The sequence below is a fragment of the Gopherus evgoodei genome, chromosome 1, assembly GCF_007399415.2.
Source record: "Gopherus evgoodei ecotype Sinaloan lineage chromosome 1, rGopEvg1_v1.p, whole genome shotgun sequence".
Lineage (NCBI taxonomy): Eukaryota > Metazoa > Chordata > Testudines > Testudinidae > Gopherus > Gopherus evgoodei.
In genome coordinates this window covers 364,190,545-364,212,748 of record NC_044322.1, presented here as the reverse complement: position 1 = coordinate 364,212,748, position 22,204 = coordinate 364,190,545, and the positions used below count along the sequence as shown (strand labels likewise).

The following is a 22,204-nucleotide window of genomic DNA, read 5'->3' as shown; positions in this document are numbered from 1 at the left end:
GAGCCGTTTACCAGGGGCAGGAGTGGGAGCTGTTTAACAGGCGTGGGAGCTGTTTGCCCCGCTCGGGAGCAGTTTACCAGGGGCAGGAGTGGGAGCTGTTTAACAGGTGTGGGAGCTGTTTGCCCTGCTCGGGAGCCGTTTACCAGGGGCAGGAGTGGGAGCTGTTTAACAGGTGTGGGAGCTGTTTGCCCTGCTCGGGAGCCGTTTACCAGGGGCAGGAGTGGGAGCTGTTTAACAGGTGTGGGAGCTGTTTGCCCTGCTCGGGAGCCGTTTACCAGGGGCAGGAGTGGGAGCTGTTTAACAGGCGTGGGAGCTGTTTGCCCCGCTCGGGAGCCGTTTACCAGGGGCAGGAGTGGGAGCTGTTTAACAGGTGTGGGAGCCGTTTACCGGGTGAGGCCCGGCCGCGCCGTCGGGCCTGAGCCGTCCCATTGCTCAGCCAGCCGGCCAGGACTCCGTGTCACGTCACGCACCTAGCCGCGGGCTCACTGCGACCACACAGCTCATGGGCTATTCTGAGCGGTGCATCATGAGAGAAATATGAAGCTCCGGGCTCCCAGCCCCCTCCCGCGCTCCAGGCCCGTCCCCTCCCCCGCGGCTCGCCAGGGCTTTCCATGAGAGGGCTTTTTCTGAGCGCTGATCACACGCGGCCGCGCTCTAGCACCTTCCACCGGGATCCCCAAGCGCTGGGCGCTCACCGGAATGAATGAAGTCCGACCGCCCACCCACGTGGGGCTGGGATCCCCCCTCCGAGTGACAGATGGGGAAACTGAGGCACAGAGCCACGTGGAGCAAAGCCTTGGGGTGTGCAGCCAGCCGGGGGCCAGAACTCCAGGTGCTCATCTTTGCCCCCCCCCCCCAGGCCCGGCCCCACTTCTTCCTATGGTGCCCCCCAGCGACCGGGGTCCTGCGGCGGTGGGGGGGGGCAGGGACCCCCCCCTTACTCCCCCCATCCCATTGTCTACAAGCAGAGAGGATCCTCCCCTCCCCCTGGTTTGGGGCAGGTTAAAAATAGCAGCCAGATGTCCCCGGCGTCAGTCCGGGGGGGCGGGGGCCGAGCCAATCCCAGCCCCCCGCTATCCTTAGCGCCCAATCGCCGGCCCGGGCGTTATCTCCGCGGGGAGGAAGAGAAAGTTCCTGCTCGGCTCTTACTTGTATATGGTCAGAGCCCGGCATTCCTGGGAGTCCTGCGTCCTGACGCGGGGCCCGGGGGGCGGGAGGCGGCCCCTTAAAACCCCCCGGCGCGGGGCCGCCGCTTCACTGGGGCGCACCCGGGAGCCGCCGGCACAGCCCCACCCGCGACCGCAGCGCGCGGGGCGAGCCCAGGCGTGGGGCAGGGCGCCCTTCCCCCCGAGGCGGCGGAGATGAACAGCCACAGCGGCCCCGAGGCGCCGGCGGCCGGCGAGGAGGCGGAGGAGATGCCGGCCACGGAGAAGGACCTGGCGGAGGACGCGCCCTGGAAGAAGATCCAGCAGAACACGTTCACCCGCTGGTGCAACGAGCACCTGAAGTGCGTGCACAAGCGGCTGGGCGACCTGCAGCGCGACCTGGGCGACGGGCTGCGGCTCATCGCGCTGCTGGAGGTGCTGAGCCAGAAGCGCATGTACCGCAAGTACCACGCGCGCCCCAACTTCCGCCAGATGAAGCTGGAGAACGTGTCGGTGGCGCTGGAGTTCCTGGAGCGGGAGCACATCAGGCTGGTGTCCATCGGTGAGCGGGGGCGGGGGGGCGGGGAGTGTGCCCCTGACACGCCCACTTACCCTGACACACCCACTGACCCCCCCTGCGCCGGGTGTGCCCCTGACACGCCCGCTCACCCTGACACACCCGCTCACCCCCACTGTGCCGAGTGTGCCCCTGACACGCCCGCTCGTGCCCGCTGCGCCGGGTGTGCCCCTGACACGTCCACTCGTGCCCGCTGCGCCGGGTGTGCCCCTGACACGCCCGCTCACCCCACTGTGCCGAGTGTGCCCCTGACACGCCCGCTCACCCCCACTGTGCCGAGTGTGCCCCGGACACGCCCACTCACCCTGACACGCCCACTCACCCCCACTGTGCCGAGTGTGCCCCAGACACGCCCGCTCACCCCCACTGTGCCGAGTGTGCCCCAGACACGCCCGCTCACCCCCACTGTGCCGAGTGTGCCCCTGACACGTCCACTCACTCGTGCCCGCTGCGCCGGGTGTGCCCCTGACACGTCCGCTCGTGCCCGCTGCGCCGGGTGTGCCCCTGACACGTCCGCTCGTGCCCGCTGTGCCGAGTGTGCCCCTGACACGCCCACTCACCCTGACGCCCGCTCACCCCACTGTGCCAAGTGTGCCCCTGACACGCCCGCTCACCCTGACACGCCCACTCACCCCTTCTGTGCCGAGTGTGTCCCTGACACACCCGCTCACCCTGACACATCCGCTCACCCCCTCTGTGCTGAGTGTGTCCCTGACACGCCCACTCACCCTGACACACCCGCTCACCCCCACTGTGCCGAGTGTGCCCCTGACACGCCCACTCACCCTGACACACCCGCTCACCCCTCTGTGCCAAATGTGCCCCTGACACACCTGCTCACCCTGACACACCCGCTCACCCCCTCTGTGCCGAGTGTGCCCCTGACACACCCGCTCACCCCCTCTGTGCCGAGTGTGTCCCTGACATGCTCACTCGTGCCCACTGTGCTGAGTGTGTCCCTGACACACCCACTCACCCTGACACACCTACTGATCTGTGTGTGCCACTGACACATTCACAGCATGTGCCGCTGACACACCCCTTGCACACACTGATCTGCATGTGCCACTGACCCCTCCCCCACATGCTCTGATCTGTGTCAGACACACTCAACCCACTCACCCACACTGATTTATCACACACTCTTCTGTCTCTAACACACACCCTCGCACCCACTGATCTGCATGTGACACTGACACACCTGCTCACGCACAGTGATCTGTGTGCCACTGACACATTCACTTACATCAGGGGTTCTCACACTGGGGGTCAGGACCCTGAGGGGGTCGTAAGGTTATTATGTGGGGTGTCGCAAGCTGTCAGCCTCCACCCCAAACCCTGCTTTGCCGCCAGCATTTAGAATGGTGTTAAGTATATAAACAAGTGTTTTGAATTTATGGCGGGGGGCGGGGGGGGTCGCACTCTGAGACTTGCTGTGTGAAAGGGGTCACCAGTACAAAAGTGTGAGAACCACCGCCTTACACTGATATATATGTGACACTGACACACCTACTCACTCACTGATTTCTCTCACAATGTGTTATCCTTCACATCCACTGATGTGTGTGCCCCTGGCACACGTGCTCACGCACAGTGATCTGTGTGCCCCGACACACTCACTCATCCTGATCTGTGTGTGACACTGATACATTCATACCCCACACCCTCTGGTCTCTGCATGCCACTAGCACACACGCTGATCTCTGTGTGTCACAAATGCCCTTGTTCCCTTTACACACACACAGATCTCTCTCGCACGCTGTGCTCTGTCACTGACACACCCACCGATCTCTGTGGCCCTGACACATACCAATCTTCCCCCTATCCCTTCACATGGTGCTGAGCTGAGCTGATTGGACACAGACACACTGAAGCCGATGGCCCCCTTACACACTCACTTTCTCTCCCCTAGACACACTGCTCACACTGTGCCCTGACCCCCAGCTTTCGCCCCCCATACCAATATCGCACGTACACCCCCCAGGTCTCTCACACTCACACGCACACAGCTGCTGCCTCTCCCTGTTATGTAGTTCACACACACACACACACACACACACACACACACACACACACACACACACACACACACACACACACAGAGCTGCTGCCTCTCCCTGTTATGTAGTTCACTCCCAGGCCAGCCAAGTGCCCTAGCTTGGAGAGGTCAATACTCCCCCAGGTGGCTGATTCTCCTGTGCTGATTTTGTTTGTGTGTGTTTTGGTGGGACAGTGAAAGTCTTGGGGCCCCCTCCCCATACCTGCCTGGCCCTGCCCCCGAGTTTGCCCCAGCAGGCAGGGTAGCGAGGCAGGTGCAGGCAGCAGGAGGCCAGTGTGGGGTCCCTGGCGCTTGCTGCCCGTTGCTGTGTGGGAACTGGCCCAGGGAATGAAGAGGATTAGCTGGGGGGGGACGGGACGGCTGGAGCCACACGGGCAGCAATTCCGAGGGTCCCGGCTCTCACGGCCCCCGCTGGGAACCAGGAGGGACTTGGCTGAAACCCACCGGGCCCCTGGGGGAAAGCTGCCCGGGGCGAGATCAGAAGCAACCCCCCATCTCTGTGCAGGGGGCTCCTGTCCCCCTGGCTACCCCACCCGGCCTGGCGAGGGGCCACAGCTCCTGTGAGGAGGACAGGTGGCACCCAGCTGGGATACAGGCCCAGGGGCTGGGGGCAGACCTGTGCCTGCCCCATCCATTGGGAGGTGGTGCTGTTGGGCAGGGGACATGGGGGCAAAGAGGGGGCAGCAAAGGGAGCTCTCTGGGCAATCTGGGGCATTGATTTGCTCAGCCTTCATAGGAGAGGAGGGAGGGAGTGTTTGGAGCAGCCTGTTTCCCTCCCCCCACCCCCGCACTTGTTCCCTGGCGTCTCTGAGTGTCCCTGTCTGGCTCACAGAGCGAGGGGAAGGGCAGAACTCACAGATCTGACCCACGGGGCTGTTCTGAGATGTGCCTGGGGCTAGCCCCAGCCTCCCGAGCAGAGAGGGGACCTCTTAAAGCATGGGGCGGATCCAGCCCCAGCTCTGGCCCTTGTTGTCTGCCCAGCTCTGGTTCCGTAGGGGGCTCAGCCCTCAAACATGTGGTGTTGCCCTGCGGTGGTTAAACAGCTGCCGCGTCCCACCCCAGAGGCAGCTGCATTCCGGCACGGGGCGAGCGATTCCCCTGGGCCCAGAGCCACTGGGGGGGCAGCAGGCCACTGAGGGTCGGAGGGGCCGTTTGTGAAGCGCCACGGAGCCTCCCCCCGACTCCCTCCCCCCGACTGTCCATTTGTGATTTCATCTCTGCCTGAGCCAGGACAGAGCTTTGGCCCCTTGCCCAGGCCAGACCCACGCCGCCCCGCCTGGCTTCCCTCTCGCTCTGGAAAGTCAGAGGGGGTGGCTGCAGCCTGGCCCGGGCCCCCGCTCAGGTCCCAGCTGGGGCCTGGCTCCAGAGGCGGCCTGGCCCATGGATTGTTCTCCTTCCAGAGTTAACCCTTTGGCATCCAGAACGGGTTCCCTCCCCCGTCCCCCTGCTGAGTGGGAGGCGAGCTCCTGGACACGGGCATTGCTGGGCCAGGGCAGATGTTGCGAGCTCTGGGCAGCTGGGATGGGAGCTAGTGAGAGCAGCCAGAACTGGGCCTGGGGGGCTGCCCGCAGGGTGGGGCCAAGAGCACCTGGGGCTGCGGCAGGGAGCAGCTGTGACAGGGAGGATGGGGCAGTGGGACATGGCAAAGGGGCTGTGGGACCAGAGGAGAGGTGGGAGGTTGACAGCCAGCGGGGGGCAGGGGCTAACCCCGGCTTCCCACGCAGCCCCCGTGGGGCAGGTGAGGCGGGGAGGCCAATGGAAGCGGGGGCTTGACTCCCCTGTTCCCTATCCCGCTGCTCGGCTGCTGCCTTCTGAGCTCGGATCTGCCTCTGGCTAGGGTTGAGCTGGGGACTCCTGGGGGGCTCTTCTCCCCTCCCAGGCTAACTCTGCTGCCCAGGACAACATGTGCCCTGGGGCTGGCTCTCCTGGGTCTCTAGCAGCAGGCTCATGCCCCAGATCCCCTTGGCTCTCCAGGCACTGGCCGGGTTTTCAGCGGCTCTGCTGGGGAGGGCCTGTCCTATTGCAAGGCAAGGGAGCTGGGGCAGCCCTTTGGCAGGGCTGAGTCCCCCAGTCTCTGTCCACCTCCACGCCACATAGAAATCCAGCCTGCTGGGTCTGGTGTGTTCCCAGTGCAGGGCTGGGCTAGCAGGGGGCTGCGGGTCAGGAGTGAGGGGCACCGGCAGAGCTTGGGGGGAGCCTGGGTTTGGGCTAGCAGGCGGCTGTGGGTCTGGAGTGAGGGGCACCGGCAGAGCTGGGGGGAGGAGCCTGGGCCTGGACTAGCATGGGGGCTGTGGGTCTGGAGTGAGGGGCACCGGCAGAGCTTGGGGGGGAGCCTGGGCTTGGGCTAGCAGGCGGCTGTGGGTCTGGAGTGAGGGGCACCGGCAGAGCTTGAGGGGAGCCTGGGCCTGGGCTAGCAAGCGGCTGTGGGTCTGGAGTGAGGGGCACCGGCAGAGCTGGGGGAGGAGCATGGGCCTGGGCTAGCAGGGGGCTGCGGGTCGGGAGTGAGGGGCACCGGCAGAGCTGGGGGGAGGAGCGTGGGCCTGGGCTAGCAGGGGGCTGTGGGTCGGGAGTGAGGGGCACCGGCAGAGCTGGGGGGAGGAGCGTGAGCCTGGGCTAGCAGGGGGCTGCGGGTCGGGAGTGAGGGGCACCGGCAGAGCTGCGGGGAGGAGTGTGGGCCTGGGCTAGCAGGGGGCTGTGGGTCTGGAGTGAGGGGCACCAGCAGAGCTGGGGGGAGGAGCGTGGGCCTGGGCTAGCAGGGGGCTGTGGGTCGGGAGTGAGGGGCACCGGCAGAGCTGGGGGGAGGAGCGTGGGCCTGGGCTAGCAGGGGGCTGCGGGTCGGGAGTGAGGGGCACCGGCAGAGCTGCGGGGAGGAGTGTGGGCCTGGGCTAGCAGGGGGCTGTGAGTCTGGAGTGAGGGGCACCAGCAGAGCTGCGGGGAGGAGTGTGGGCCTGGGCTAGCAGGGGGCTGTGAGTCTGGAGTGAGGGGCACCAGCAGAGCTGGGGGGAGGAGCGTGGGCCTGGGCTAGCAGGGGGCTGTGGGTCGGGAGTGAGGGGCACCGGCAGAGCTGGGGGGAGGAGCGTGGGCCTGGGCTAGCAGGGGGCTGCGGGTCGGGAGTGAGGGGCACTGTTAGAATTTTGCTGTTAGTCTTGAGCCGGGAACTGATTCCCGTGGGGCCCGATCCTGCTCCCAGTGGCCCTGGCAGTGCCCTGTCTCCATGTGGCTGTGGGCCTGCAGGGAGCCCTCGGGGGCTGCTCTGTGGGGTCTGGCGGCACAGGCAGCCCCAGGCTGGAATTCCAGGAATCTCCCCAGCACCTGTCCCGGCTCCGCTCCCTGCCCCATGGCTGGCGAGGCCCCTTAGGCCCAGAGCACTCCCTGGGGCAGCCCCCAGGCCAGGCGCTTTGAATTAGACCCATGGGCCCATCTGGCCTGGAGTCCCGTCCCCACCCCACAGGCCAATCTACCCCCGTGTTCCCCGCTCCCTACCCCACAGGCCCATCTGCCTCAGTGTCCCCTCCCTGCCCCACAGGCCCATCTACCCCAGAGTCTCCCCCCAACCCCACAGGCTCCATCTACCCCTGTGTGTACCCCCCCACTCCTTCGGTGCATCCAGCACAGCATCCCACCCCCTCCCGGCTGTCCCAGGGAGATGGAGCCCTTCTCCCCCCTCCCCTCAGTCAGGGAGGCGCTGGAAGGGGCTGGGCTGGGGGGTGTCTGCAGGCGGCTGACACTGGGGGTTACTGGGGCGCTGAGAGATGGTGGACAGGTGATGGGGCGTGACTGGTTGTGGGGTGTATAAGGTGTAGGGGGTGGGCTGTACGCAGCGTACAGGCAGGGGGTGGGGATGAGATTTGACCCGGGGTGGGCTGTGCCCGTGGGGCAGGGGGCTGGGGGGGTGACTGGTTGTGGGGTTTGTACCTGGTGGGGCAAGGGGCTGGGGGGGTGACTGTCTGTCTGTGGGGTTTGTACCAGGGGTGGGCTGTGCCTGGGAGCGCAGGGGGCTGGCTGTGTGACTGGTTGTGGGGTTTGTACTTGGGGTTGGTTGTGCCTGGGGACACAGGGGGCTGGGGGGGGGTGACTGGTTGTGGGGTCTGTACCCAGGGTGGGCTGTGCCCGGGAGCACAGGGGGCGCAGGGGAGGTGACTGGTTGTGGGGTTTGTACCGGGGTGGGCTGTGCCCAGGGGCACAGGGGGGGTGACTGATTGTGGGGTCTGTACCTAGGGTGGACTGTGCCCAGGGGCACAGGGGGGGTGACTGGCTATGGGGTCTGTACCCAGGGTGGGCTGTACCTGGGGGCACAGGGGTCTGGGGAGGTGACTGGTTGTGGGGTCTGTACCTGGGATGGGCTGTGCCTGGAGGGGCAGGAGGCTGGGGGGAGGTGACTGGTTGTGGGGTTTGTACCCAGGGTGGGTTGTGCCCAGGGGCAGAGAGGGCGCAGGGGGGGTGACTGGTTGTGGGGTTTGTACTCGGGGTGGGCTGTGCCTGGGGAGCAGGGGGCTGGGGGCGTGACTGGTTGTGGGGTTTGTACCCGGGGGGGCAAGAGGTTGTGGGGGGTGACTGGCTGTGGGGTTTGTACCTGGGGTGGGCTGTGCCCGGGGGCACAGGGGGCTGGGGAGGTGACTGGTGGTGGGGTTTGTCCTCGGGGTGGGCTGTGCCTGGGGGGCAGGGGGCTGGGGGAATGACTGGTTGTGGGGTTTGTACCCAGGGTGGGCTGTGCCCGGGGACACATGGGGTTGGGGGGGTGACTGGTTGTGGGGTCTGTACCTGGGATGGGCTGTGCCTGGAGGGGCAGGAGGCTGGGGGGAGGTGACTGGTTGTGGGGTTTGTACCCAGGGTGGGTTGTGCCCAGGGGCAGAGAGGGTGCAGGGGGGGTGACTGGTTGTGGGGTTTTTACTCGGGGTGGGCTGTGCCTGGGGAGCAGGGGGCTGGGGGCGTGACTGGTTGTGGGGTTTGTACCTGGGGGGGCAAGGGGTTGTGGGGGGTGACTGGCTGTGGGGTTTGTACCTGGGGTGGGCTGTGCCCGAGGGCACAGGGGGCTGGGGAGGTGACTGGTGGTGGGGTTTGTGCTCGGGGTGGGCTGTGCCTGGGGGGCAGGGGGCTGGGGGAATGACTGGTTGTGGGGTTTGTACCCAGGGTGGGCTGTGCCCGGGGACACATGGGGTTGGGGGGGTGACTGGTTGTGGGGTTTGTGCCCGGGGTGGGCTGTGGCCGGGGGCACAGGGGGTTGGGGGGGTGACTGGCCTTGGGGTTTGTACCCAGGGTGGGCTGTGCCTGGGGGCACAGGGGGCTGGGGAAGTGACTGGTTGTGGGGTGTGTTCCTGGGGTGGGCTGTGCCCGGGGGGTCAGGGGGCCAGGGGGTGGCCGCGGGAGCATGGCCTGGCTGCCCAGCCTGGGGCCTGGGGGCTTGTTGGGAGCCCCAGGCAGCCGGGGCTCTCAGGCATGTCCTGGGGAGGCTGGGCAGGGAGTGTGGGGCGGGGGGGGGTGCTCTGGGTCTGTCCTCAGGACCGTGGCCCCTGGGGCTGGGAGGGGGTGTAGCCAACACCCTTCCCAGGACAGCCCGTGCCTGGCCGGGGCGGGGGCCCAAGATGGGGCCAGGCGGCAGCTGGTGGGGGAAGGGCCGGGGGGGTCCAGGGGGACATTCTCCGGCTAACCCCGCTGGCTGCTCCCATCGCCGGGACCAGCCAGCTGCCATGAGCAGCTGATCTTGGTCCATCTGCCCCACGCCCAGTGCCCCCCCTTCCCCCGCCCCTGATCCCTCCAGGCCAGGCAGCTCCCCTGCTGCACAGGCCAGGAGCCTGGGAGCTGCCGGGGGGTGGGGGGGCTGTTTGGGGGGAAGCTGGGGTGTGGTGGGGGATGTGGCAATGGGCAGAGAGTGGTTGCCAATGGGGCTGGGGGGGAACAACTGTGGGTGTGGGGTCCCTGGGGACAGGGCAGGAAGAGCAGGGGCGGGGTCACTGGGGAAGGGGTGGGGTCACTGGAGCAGGGGTGAACAGGAGGGGCGGGGTCACTGGGGAAGGGGCGGGGTCACTGGGGCAGGGGTGAACAGTGGGGGTGGGGTCACTGGGGGTGGGGCAGGGACAAATAGGAGGGGTGGGGTCACTGGGGAAGGGGGCAGGGACTGGCTGCTGGGATGGGGTTATGGGGGGGCAGGTGGGGTTACAGCAGTGGGTCAAACAGAGGGACAATTTGGGGCACAACCCATTGGTGAGAGCAATGGGATGGGTCTGTGATATCAGAGGAAACGGCCAATCAGCACATTGCTAACTGGTAGCTGTGACGGGGTCCCCGGGCGATGCTCTGGAACTGCTCCCCACCAAGCCAGGCAGGACTCTGGGGAGCCTCCTCCCCCTTGGAGCAGACTTGTTCAGGGCAAGAAGCTCACATGTCTTCACCTCCTGGGTCTCTCCTTGGAGCATTCAGCATCCTCTGCCCCTCCGTGCGCTTCCCACAGCGAGTCCGCCCCAGCGGGGTCCTGGGGAAGCCACCGGGTCCTGCACCCCACTTCGCAGTCAGACGTGACTCTCAGCCAGCCAGTAACACAGAGGTTTATTCGATGATAGGAACAGGGTCTAAAACAGAGCTTGTAGATACAGCGAACCGGACCCCTCGGCTGGGTCCATTCTGGGGGGCAGTGAGCCAGACCCCCCCACATCTGCACTTCACTCCTCGTCCCCAGCCAGCTCCAGACTAACAACCCCCCCAGCCCCTCCTCTCTGCTCAGCCCCTTTCCCGGGCCAGGAGGTCACCTGATCCCTTTGTCTCCAACACCTTCAGCTGGCACCTTTGCAGAGGGGGGGGCCCAGGCCATCAGTTGCCAGGAGACAGCACCAGGCATTTAGGTGCACTGGCCCCTTGCTCTGCAGCAACCACACCCCCTTATCCCACCACCTAGATACTTAAGAACTGCAGAGGGGACACTGAGGCACCAACACACTATTCAGAGCAAACATTAGGAACATTCCCAGTTGGTCACAGTGGCTCGTTGACATACTGCACTGGGGTTGGTTCTCAAGCACTGGGGGTGCAGTTGAGAGTTTGCAGGTTCTGATGTCCATGCGGGGCCTGGGGAAGGGGATGAATCATCCTGGGGGGTCAGAGGCCCCTCTCCTGGGTAAGGGGCCCGTCCCACACACCAGGGCTGACACCTCCTGACGTGTAAATACCCCCCCCCCCGGCTCCGTCTGTCTGTCCGTCTAGCCGCCCGCCTGCCCCCACCACAGCTCCGTCCACCCATCTGTCCATCCAGCCGCCCACACCCAGTGTGGCTCCGTCCGTCCAGCCGCCCGCCCGCCCCCACCACAGCTCCGTCCACCCATGTGTCCATCCAGCCGCCCACACCCAGTGTGGCTCCGTCCATCCAGCCGCCTGCCCGCCCCCACCACAGCTCCGTCCACCCGTCTGTCCATCCAGCCGCCCGCGCCCACTGTGGCTCCGTCTGTCCGTCCAGCCACCTGCCTCCTCCCACCGTGGTGCTGTCCGTCCAGCCACCTGCCTCCTCCCACCGCAGCGCTGTCCGTCTGTCCTTCCAGCCTCCCGCTCCCACTGCGGTGCCGTCTGTCTGTCTGTCCAGCTGCCCACTCCATCCATCCAGCCCCTTCCCCAGTGACCCCACCCCTGCTGTTTGTCCCCTGGCCGTGCCAGCCAGCCGGCCGTGGTGCCGTGCGAGGGCAGGGCGGCTGTGGCAGACCCCCGGGGCATCGCAGGCAGTGATTGCCGGCAAGGCGGCCCCCCGGCAGGGCGGTAAGGCCAGGCAGCTGCGTGTCCCCCAGCGAACCCCATGGTCCGGGCCTGGGGCGGCCGGCGCAGCTCCTTGCCGGGGCCTGGTGCCGGGAGGGGAGCCCTGCGGGAGGCCCCCTCCGCCCCCAGCTGCGCTCCCAGCCGCCCGCTGGCTCCCTCCAGCGCCGTGGTGAGCTCATCTCTCCGGAGACGGCGGGCTGGGCTGCTCCGCGCTGACCTCAGGCCTCAGCAATGGGGGGGGGTGGCTGGAGCCACGGGGCCAGCAAGCCGAGCTTCCTGCTGGGGCTAGGGCTGTTTTCCCTGCCCGGAGCCCTGGGAAACCTCGCAGCCCCTCGGCCCGGGGACTCAGCGCCTCCTGCTGGCCGAGTGGTGCCGCAAAGCCCTCTGGGGGAGGATGGGGGGTCTGGCCACACCTCCCCCCCAGCTACCTGCCTGGCTCCCTGTCTGAAGGCCCCCTCGCCACGTGTAACTGAGCCTTGTAAACTCGCTACACGCATGGAGCTGGCTTGTTCACAACCTAGCGGGAGCTGGGGGGATACGCCCAGAGGGGGGCCCCTGTGCAGGCTTGGGTCTCCCCCTTGCTCTAGGGGGCTGGGCAGGGGGCAGAGCTTGCAGTGCTGGCGTGAGCACCTGCCAAGCGGGTGACGTGCTGGGATGGTACCAGAAAGGCGGCAGCAGCAGGCTGGGCAGGGAGAGCCGGGCGGGCAGGGGGACTCCACAGCTGGGCGCAGATGTTCGCTGGCTCCAGCCACCGCCCTGTCCTGGGGCGCGTTTCGGGGCCCCCGGACATGCTGTCCTGCTCACCGGCCCCTCCAATCCAGCTACAGAGCTAATGGGCCGCCCGCCGCCCCCTTCCCATCCCCTGTAGGACCAGGGTGCTTCTGGGGGAGGTTGGGGGGATCCTCCCAGTGTGGGGCTGGAAAAGGGGGCTCTGCGTGTTGCCTGCCCCTGGTCCCCAGGGCCTAGACATGGGGGGGGGGTGGTCAGACCAAAGCAGATGTAGCTCAAGGGGGGCTGCCCCCCCCAGGGATTTAAACCCTATGCCCTTAACGCTGGGCTGAGGCAGGGCACCCCCATAACAGCTGGGGGCGTACAGAGCCTCTCATCCCGGGGTGCAGCCATGTCTGGGGAAGGGGGTGGCCGGGTGAGAGCCGGGGGCAGGGACAAGGAGAGCTCAGTGTAGCCCTGAGGGCCCCGGGGCATTGTCTGCTGGGGGGGGGGGCACAAGGACCCAGGACAGTCGTTACACCTCTGCACCTCATCTGCAAGGCAGCACCTGCTTGAGGGGGCACTGGGCTGGGAGTGCCCCTCGCCGAGCCCCTGCCCTGCCGAGCCCCCCACACATCCCCCCAGCCCAGCACCCCCCCGCCAAGCCCCTGCCCCCATCCCCTCAGTCCAGCACCCCCCACTGTGCCCCCCACCCCGCTCCCCCAGCGCTGCTGAACCCCCCCACTTTCCCTCAGCCCAATGCTCCCCACCGAGCCCCTGCCCCTCCCCTCCCCCCCAGCCCAGTGCTCCCCGCTGAGCCCCTCCCCCTCCCCCCAGCCCAACACCCCCCCTGTGCCCCTGCCCTCTCCCCCAGCCCAGCACCCCCCTGCCGAGCCCCCCTGCCCCGCTCCCCTCAGACCAGTGCCCCCCACCTAGCCCCTGCCCCGCTCCCCCCAGCCCTGATGAGCCCCTCCCACTTCCTCCAGCTCAGTGCCCCCCAATCCCCCCGCTTCTCCCAGCCCAGCGCCCCCCATCGAGCCCCCCCAGCCCCGCTGAGCCCCTGCCCCCATCCCCTCAGCCCAGCACCTCCCACTGAGCCCCCCCCCGCTCCCCCAGCCCTGCTGAACCTCCCCACTTCCCCCCAGCCCAACACCGCCGCTGTGCCCCTGCCCTCTCTCCTCAGCCCAGAGTCCCCCACCGAGCCCCTTGTCCTGCTCCCCCCAGCCCAGCCCAGCCCCTGCTGCCAAGCCCCTGCTTTGCCCACATAGCCTCTCCCTGGGACACTGACCCCCCCAGCCAGCCCCGCTCTGATCTCTGCAGGGCTCCCAGCAATAACCACAGGTGGGGGGCGGAGGGGGATGCACGGGTCTTCTCCAAACCCGGGTGCAGGATCGGGCCCTTGCCACTCTGCTCAGACCCCTGGCAACATGGAACAAAGGAGCCAGTTTCTCAGCTCCCCCCCCCCCTGCCAGCTGCTGCCCGGCTGCTGCCCCTTCTGGAGCCAACAGCTGAGCGGCTCCCTTGGGTGGACAAGGGCGGGGGGGGCTTGGGAACAGCAGCTGTTTCCCCCTCCCCCCAGCCCAGCCCCCCTCCGAGCCAGAACTAATCAGGCTTGGAGCTCTGACACTGCGGTTGGGAGGGCCCGGGCGGGGGGCGGTCCCTTGCCCCCCCTCCGCCACTCCATCCTGGCCTGACCCCGCTGCCCCTCCCCGGCGGGGGAGCCCCGGGGGTGGGGGTCCTCCCCGATCTCTCAGACCTGGCCCCTACCCGCCAGAGAGGGACCAGCCCCCCCAGGTTCCCTCAAGGTCAGAGGCTGGCTGGGCAGGACCCCCAGCCTGTGCCAGGGACCCAGCCGCTCTGCGCCCCCACTGCCCCCTCCCCCGCTCTCCACTCCCCCGCCCCCCCCCCCGATCAATGGAGCCTGGCTGGGAACATCTGCAGCCCATTTCCTCCCTGGGCCAAATCCAATCGCTTTTTCCATGTCCGCTGCCCCTCCCCCACCCGCCCGGGGCTGCAGCACAGACCCCCTGCCCCCACCTAGTGTCCTGGTTCCCCTCCCCCACTCACCCCCCTCACCTAGCATCCCGGCTCCCCTCCCCCACCCGCTGGGGGCCGCAGCGCAGAGCCCCCACCCCCGCCTACCATCCTGGCTCCCCTCCCCCACTCACCCACCTCACCTAGCATCCCAGCTCCCCTCCCCCAGAACCCCCCACCCCCACCTAGCATCCTGGCTACTGTCCCCCACTCACCCCCCTCACCTAGCATCCCAGCTCCCCTCCCCCAGAGCCCCCCACCCCCGCCTACCATCCTGGCTACTGTCCCCCACTCACCCCCCTCACCTAGCATCCCGGCTCCCCTCCCCTACCCGCTGGGGGCCGCAGCGCAGAGCCCCCCACCCCCGCCTAGCATCCTGGCTCCCCTCACCCACCTCACCTAGCATCCCAGCTCCCCTCCCCCAGAGCCCCCCACCCCCACCTAGCATCCTGGCTACTGTCCCCCACTCACCCCCCTCACCTAGCATCCCGGCTCCCCTCCCCCACCCGCTGGGGGCCGCAGCGCAGAGCCCCCACCCCCGCCTACCATCCTGGCTCCCCTCCCCCACTCACCCACCTCACCTAGCATCCCAGCTCCCCTCCCCCAGAGCTCCCCACCCCCACCTAGCATCCTGGCTACTGTCCCCAACTCACCCCCCTCACCTAGCATCCCAGCTCCCCTCCCCCAGAGCCCCCCACCCCCGCCTACCATCCTGGCTACTGTCCCCCACTCACCCCCCTCACCTAGCATCCCGGCTCCCCTCCCCCAGAGCCCCCCACCCCCGCCTACCATCCTGGCTCCCCTCCCCCACTCACCCCCCTCACCTAGCATCCCGGCTCCCCTCCCCTACCCGCCCGGGGCCGCAGCGCAGAGCCCCCTGCCCCCACCTAGCGTACTGGTTCCCCTCCCCCACTCGCCCCCCTCACCTAGCATCCCAGCTCCCCTCCCTCACCTGCTGGGGGCCGCAGCACAGAGCCCCCACCCCCGCCTACCATCCTGGCTCCCCTCACCCACCTCACCTAGCATCCCAGCTCCCCTCCCCCAGAACCCCCCACCCCCATCTAGCATCCTGGCTACTGTCCCCCACTCACCCCCCTCACCTAGCATCCCGGCTCCCCTCCCCTACCCGCCCGGGGCCGCAGCGCAGAGCCCCCTGCCCCTGCCTAGCGTCCTGGTTCCCCTCCCCCACCTCCTGGGTTCCATTCCAAGTGGAGTTTAATGGTTGGGGAGTTTGGGGGGGGAGGCAGGACTCCTGGGTTCTGTTCTTGGGTGTGGGAGGGGAGGGGAATTTAATGGTTGGGGAGGTGGGAGGGAGCCAGGATTCCTAGGTTCTGTTCTTGGCTTTTCCACTGAATCACTGTTTTCTCTGGGGGGAGTCAGTCGCTCTGCCTCAGTTTCCCCCTCCCTGTGTGGTTGCACAGCACAGGCCAGTGCTGGCGGGGGGCCATTGTTAGTCTAGGCGAGGAGGGTTTGTGCAGCGATGCTCCCGGGAGCCCAGGCTCTGCTCCACTGGGAGGCTGCTAATGATTTTCAGAGCCACCGAGCCTGGCAGCCCCCCGCCGGTGTCCCCAGCATGTGGAGCTAGTGGCTCCATGGGGCTGAGCATGGGACCAGGCGTAGGACACCCATAGCGGAGCTGGCCCATGAATGTCTCAGACCCACACGCATGTTGGGCCTCCACCTCTGAAATGCAGCCACCTCTGGGGTGAGGTGCAGCTGCTGTGTAACACTCCCAGTGACGGGGGATCTGAGACGGTCCCTCCCTGCCCTGTGGGAGGGCAGAACGTGGCTGGCAGAATTGACAAGTGTCAGGATGGCAGGGTTCACACCCCGCCGCATGGCAGCGGCATCGAGTGGGGGCACCCACGTGGGTATGGCCTGGCCACCAGAGCCCCCGCAGCCCAGCCCAGCTGGGGCCCGGGGCTGGCACAGACCCAGCCTGTGCAGCGCCCAGGAATGGGCCCATCAAGAAATGCTGCTTCCTCCAGCGTTTGCATCTCCCACTGGGCCCAGCTGCCCCCTCAGGCGGGCAGAAGTGCAGGGCCTGCTGGGTGTGTGAAGCAAGCTGGGCCGGCGTTCCCATTCCCCCAGGCAGTGAGGCAATGCTTCCTGGAGGAGCGCTGCCCCCTGCTGGCTGGGAGCGGGACTGGTCAGCTGTGTGTCAGAAGCTCTGTAGCGCTCTGTGCTGGTGGGGATTCTCCCGCAGCTTGGGCTTAGCAGGATGCCTGGTGTGTGGGGCAGGAGGGCAATGGAGTGACAGCATGGCTGGGGGAGAGACCAGAGGTGCAGGGAGAGGGGGGAGGAGCTGCAGTGGGGTGAGGGAGGGGATCAGGCTGGATTGGAGGCATTCAGAGCTCGGCCTGCACTGGGGCACCCCCTGTCCCTGCTGAGTCTGAGGCGTGGGGGGGTCCATTGTTAGCCCCCCCCCCCCGCTCTGCTCTCGGCCTGGCCCCTGCGGCTCCGCCCGGACAGTGTTTATGGAAAGAGTGAGGAGCAGGAAGGGGTGGGTGGGAGCATTGTTCCCTGGGCCCAGGCCTGGCGTGCTGCCAGAGCGCAGGGGAGGGGCACATTGCACCCCGTGAACCCCCTCTGGAGAGTCAGGGGCGGGGAGGCCCCGCTGCCCAGTTTGAGGATCCTGTTGGGGTGGGGGGAGTACTGGCTATGGGGGTCTTTGCCCCTGCCCCCACCCTGAGCAAGTTGCCTCTGGCTCTCCCCCAGAAGCGGGGGCAGGATGGGACAGCAGGGGGCTGCGGGTCAGGAGTGAGGGGCATCTGCCAGCCATGCTCCTGGCGATCCCAGCCCGGTGCCCACGGGGGGCTGCTGATGGCCGTGAGACCCCCCCAGGGGCAGCCGGTGCCCCCTGCCTGACCCCCCTGCCCCACAGACAGTAAAGCCATCGTGGACGGGAACCTGAAGCTGATCCTGGGGCTGATCTGGACGCTGATCCTGCACTACTCCATCTCCATGCCCATGTGGGAGGACGAGGACGAGGAGGATGCCAAGAAGCAGACGCCGAAGCAGCGGCTGCTGGGCTGGATCCAGAACAAGGTGCCCCAGCTGCCCATCACCAACTTCCACCGGGACTGGCAGGACGGCAAAGCCCTGGGCGCCCTGGTGGACAACTGCGCCCCAGGTGAGTGGGTCTCTGGGCCTGGCCCGGACCCCCCCAGACCTGGCCCGGACCCCACGTATCCACCCATACACCCCTGGACCTGCCCTGGACCCCCCAGACTTGCCCCAGAGCCCCCTTATCCACCCATACACCCCTGGACCTGCCCCGGACCCCACAGACCTTACCCAGACCCCTCTTATCCACCCATACGCCCCTGGACCTGACCCAGACCCCTCTTATCCACCCATACACCCCTGGACCTGACCCAGACCCCCCTTATCCACCCATACACCCCCAGACCTGCTCCAGACCCCCCTTATCCACCCATACACCCCTGGACCTGCCCCAGACCCCCCAGACCTGCCCCGGACCACCCTTATCCACCATACACCCCCAGACCTGCTCCAGACCCCCCCTTATCCACCCATACACCCCTGGACCTGCCCCGGACCCCCCAGACCTGCCCCGGACCCCCTTATCCACCCATACACCCCTGGACCTGCTCCGGACTTCCCTTATCCACCCATACACTCCTGGACCTGCCTCAGACCCCCCCAAACCTGCTCCAGAGCCCCCTTATCCACCTATACACCCCTGGACTTGCTCCGGACCCCCCAGACCTGCCCCAGACCCCCCCCCGACCTGCTCCAGACCTCCCTTATCCACCCATACACCTCTGGACCTGCCCCGGACCCCACAGACCTGCCCCGGACCCCCCTTATCCACCCATACACCCCTAGACCTGCTCCAGACCCCCCCTTATCCACCTATACACCCCTGGACCTGCCTCGGACCCCCCATATCCCCTGGACCCCCCATATCTACCTATACACCCCTGGACCTGCCCTGGACCCCCCATATCACCCATATCTCCCAGACCTGCCCCTAACCCTCTGTATCCACCCATACACCCCTGGAACCCCTGGACAAGCGCTGTACCCCCCATAACTGCCCTGTATCACCATACATCCTCTGGACCTTCCCTGTACCCCCCCCCACATCCCGTATCCATCCATACACCCCTGGACCCCCCTGGACCTGCCCTGTACCCCATACCCCCCATACACCCGCTGTACCTGTCTCATACCTGCCCTGTATCCCCCATCTGCCCTGGACCCCCTGGACCTGCCCAGTACCCGCATACCCGTTATACTCTCCACACACCCTCTGCACACCTGTACACCCCTGTATCTGCATTGTGTCACGGGCTCCCCGGACGATACTCTGGAACTGCTCCCCACAAAGCCAGTCAGGACTTTGGGGAGCCTCCTCTCCCTTGGAGCAGACTGTTTTCAGGGCAAGAAGCTCACACGGCTTCACCTCCTGGGTCTCTCCTTGGAGCATTCAGCATCCTCTGCCCCTCCGTGCGCTTCCCACAGCGAGCCCACCCCAGCGGGATCCTGGGGCAGCCACAGGGTCCTGCACCCCCACTTTGCAGTCAGATGTGACTCTCAGGCAGCCAGTAACACAGAGATTTATTAGATGACAGGAACATGGGCTAAAACAGAGCTTGCTGGTACAGAGAACAGGACCCCTGTCTAGTTAGGTCCATCTGGGGCCCCAGGGAGGCCACAGCCCCGCTGGGAGGTCTGAGCCTCCTCAGGGGTCCCCTCCATTTTCCAGCCAGCTTCCAAAAACCCCCACGCCCTCCAGCCCCTCTCTCTGGGCTGTGTCTCTGTCCCGGGCCAGGAGGTCACCTGATCTCTCTGTCTCCGGCACCTTTAGTACCCCTGGCAGGGGGGCAGGGCCTGGCCAGTAGTTGCCAGTGACAGAGGGTCGACCAGAGCTGAGCCCACCCCACAGTATTCAGAGGAAACATGAAAACCAGTCCCACTTCGTCACACCTTGTATGCCCCGTACCCCCCTGTACTCCCCGCACACCCCTTGTATGTCTCTGTACCTGCCCTGTACCCCCCAAACACCCCTGTACCCATCTTGAAGCCCTGTATACCCCGAGACACCCCCGTACACCCTCCCTCTGTACCCACACACTGTGTACTCCTCTATACACCCCTACACACACACACAGCTATGCAAAGCCCCCTATAGCCAGCCCCTGTACAGCCCCTGTTCATCCCAGCTCCAATATCCCACACCGCAAACACCTGCCCCCTACTCCCCATGCAGCCCTCCCAGTACACACAGCCCCCCAGACCCCAGCACCTGTGCACCACACTCAATACACACAACCATGGCCCCCGCAAAAACACAGACCACACAGCAGTGCAAATCCACCCCCCAGACATGTGCCCCACATTTGCTCACAGACGCACCCCCTGGGCTGGCGAGGGGGGAGCCCGCACCACATGGAGGGCGGCTGTGAGCCAGTTCTCTGCCCTTCGCCAGCTCTCGCTGCCCGGGAGCTCTGAGTACCAATTACACCCACCCCCGCCGCTGCTGCATGGCTCAGATGGGGAAACTGAGGCACACATGGGGCCAGGCCTGGCTCTACCTGCTAGGCACTAGGCTGGACAGGAGGGAGGAAGGAGCTGTCCTGAGTCCAGCTGGCGGGGGGGGCGGGCAAAGGAATCTGGCTCTGGTTTGTCTCCCACTCCAAGAGTGGGGCACTCCCATGCCCATAGGGACCCCAGCGAGGATCCAGGAGCCCCTAGACTGGAGCTGGCACAGTGCCAGGGAAGCCCACAATGCCCCATTGTCAGCAGGGCTCCTGGAGAGACGTATCTCTCTGCCAAGGCCGTGCCCGCCCCGCCCACCGGTCTGACTCGGTCTCCCCCGCTCCTTCCCCACAGGCCTGTGTCCGGACTGGGAGACCTGGGACCCCAAGCAGCCCGTGGAGAATGCCCGGGAAGCCATGCAGCAGGCGGACGACTGGCTGGGCGTACCCCAGGTACGGGACCCCCATGCTGTGCGGGGGCCAGACAGGGGACACCCCTGGGCGCTCCAGGGTCATTCTCTGAGCTGGGGCACACCCCCCATGCGGGGACCAGAGAGGGGGCACCTCTGGGCCCTCTGGGGTCATTCTCTGGGCTGGGGCACACCCCCCATGCGGGGGCCAGACGGGGGGCACCCCTGGGCGCTCCAGGGTCATTCTCTGAGCTGGGGCACACCCCCCATGCGGGGACCAGAGAGGGGGCACCTCTGGGCCCTCTGGGGTCATTCTCTGGGCTGGGGCACACCCCCCCATGCGGGGGCCAGACGGGGGGCACCCCTGGGCACTCCAGGGTCATTCTCTGGGCTGGGGTACAGCCTCCGTACGGGGGCCAGATGGGGGCACTCCTGGGCTGTTCTCTACGCTGGGGTACACCCCGCGTGCGGGGGCCAGACGGGGGGCACCCCTGGGCACTCCGGGGTCATTCTCTGGGCTGGGGCACACCCCCCCGTGCAGGTGTCAGACAGGGGTACACCCCTGGGTACTCTGGGGTCATTCTCTGGGCTGGGGTACACCCCCATGCGGGGGCCAGATCGGGTGCTCCAGGATCATTCTCTGGGCTGGGGCACTCTCCCTGTGCGGGGACCAGATGGGGGGCACCCCTGGGTGCTCCAGGGTCATTCTCTGGGCTGGGGCACTCTCCCCGTGCGGGGACCAGATGGGGGGCACCCCTGGGCGCTCCAGGGTCATTCTCTGGGCTGGGGCACACCCCCGTGTGGGGACCAGATGGGGGGCACCCCTGGGTGCTCCAGGGTCATTCTCTGGGCTGGGGCACACCCTCGTGTGGGGACCAGATGGGGAGCACCCCTGGGTGCTCCAGGGTCATTCTCTGGGCTGGGGCACACCCCCGTGTGGGGACCAGATGGGGGGCACCCCTGGGCGCTCCAGGGTCATTCTCTGGGCTGGGGCACATCCTCGTGTGGGGACCAGATGGGGGGCACCCCTGGGTGCTCCAGGGTCATTCTCTGGGCTGGGGCACACCCCCGTGTGGGGACCAGATGGGGGGCACCTCTGGGTGCTCCAGGGTCATTCTCTGGGCTGGGGCACACCCCCGTGCGGGGACCAGACCAGGGGGCATGCCTGGGCTGTTCTCTGGGCTGGGGGCAGGTGAGGAAGCCAGGCATGGGCACAGTCCCCCCCCACTTCCCCCAGCCAGCAGCCCGGGAATCAGTCTCAGGGTACACATGGCAGTGGTGTAGGCAGATTTTCAGGGTAGGGGGAGCAAAATACATAAAAAAAGGCCCCTCCCCTTGGCTCCCCCTCTGGCCACGCCCCCTTGGCTCCCCCCCTCTGGCCACGCCCCCAGACTGGACCCCCCCTCTCCCCCCCGCCTGTCCCCCCGTGGCTCCTCCGGCCCTGGGACATGGGAGAGCTGCCTGTGGGGCTGGGTGGTTCTGGGTGTCACCCCTGCTTTGTTCGGGGCACAGACAGGGCCTGGCCCAGCACTGGGAATGCAACTCGGGGATGGGGGTTGCACTGGCACCTCGGGGTGAAGGGGTTGGCAGCTCCCACTCAGCACCTGGCACGGCCCCCAACACGCCGGTCAGCTGCTCAGAACCCAGTTCTGCCCCCTCATCCCCCCCCGTCAGGGCTAGTGGTCAGGGGAGCCCTGGGGGGCAGCATATTGGGGCTGGGGGCTCTCAGGGGGCTGGGGGTCCTGGGGGGGCATGTTGGGGCTGGAGGATTCTCCGTGGGCAGCGCATAGGGTCTGTGGGCCCAGGGGGGCCAGGGAACCCTGGGGGTGGCATGTCAGGGCTGGGAGGTTTCTCATGGGCTCTGGGAGTGCGTTGGCTCTCGGGGGCAGGAGTGCATTGGGGCAGGAGGATTCTCAGGAGGGGCTGGGGGATCCTGGGGGTCAGCTCTCGGCAGGGGAGTTTTCGTGGGGGGCTGAGGGGCTCTGGGGGTCGGATCTCGGGGCGGGGGTCTCTCGGTGGGGCTGGGGGTT

General features: G+C 66.9%; 1 protein-coding gene across 2 annotated transcripts in view; it reads left to right on the top strand.

Annotated features, from left to right (window-relative positions):
* The first annotated feature begins 1,293 nt into the window (after positions 1–1,293).
* Positions 1,294–22,204, top strand: part of FLNC (filamin C) — a 67,589-nt gene continuing 46,678 nt past the window's right edge. Inside the window, exons 1-3 of one of the 2 annotated variants that reach the window (XM_030582426.1) lie at positions 1,294–1,707; positions 17,142–17,390; positions 20,120–20,217. In XM_030582426.1, coding sequence (XP_030438286.1) covers positions 1,362–1,707; positions 17,142–17,390; positions 20,120–20,217 — 693 coding nt within the window. In that variant the 5' untranslated portion in view covers positions 1,294–1,361. The remainder of the gene's footprint in view (positions 1,708–17,141; positions 17,391–20,119; positions 20,218–22,204) is intronic. The other variant, XM_030582505.1, reaches the window with a different exon arrangement.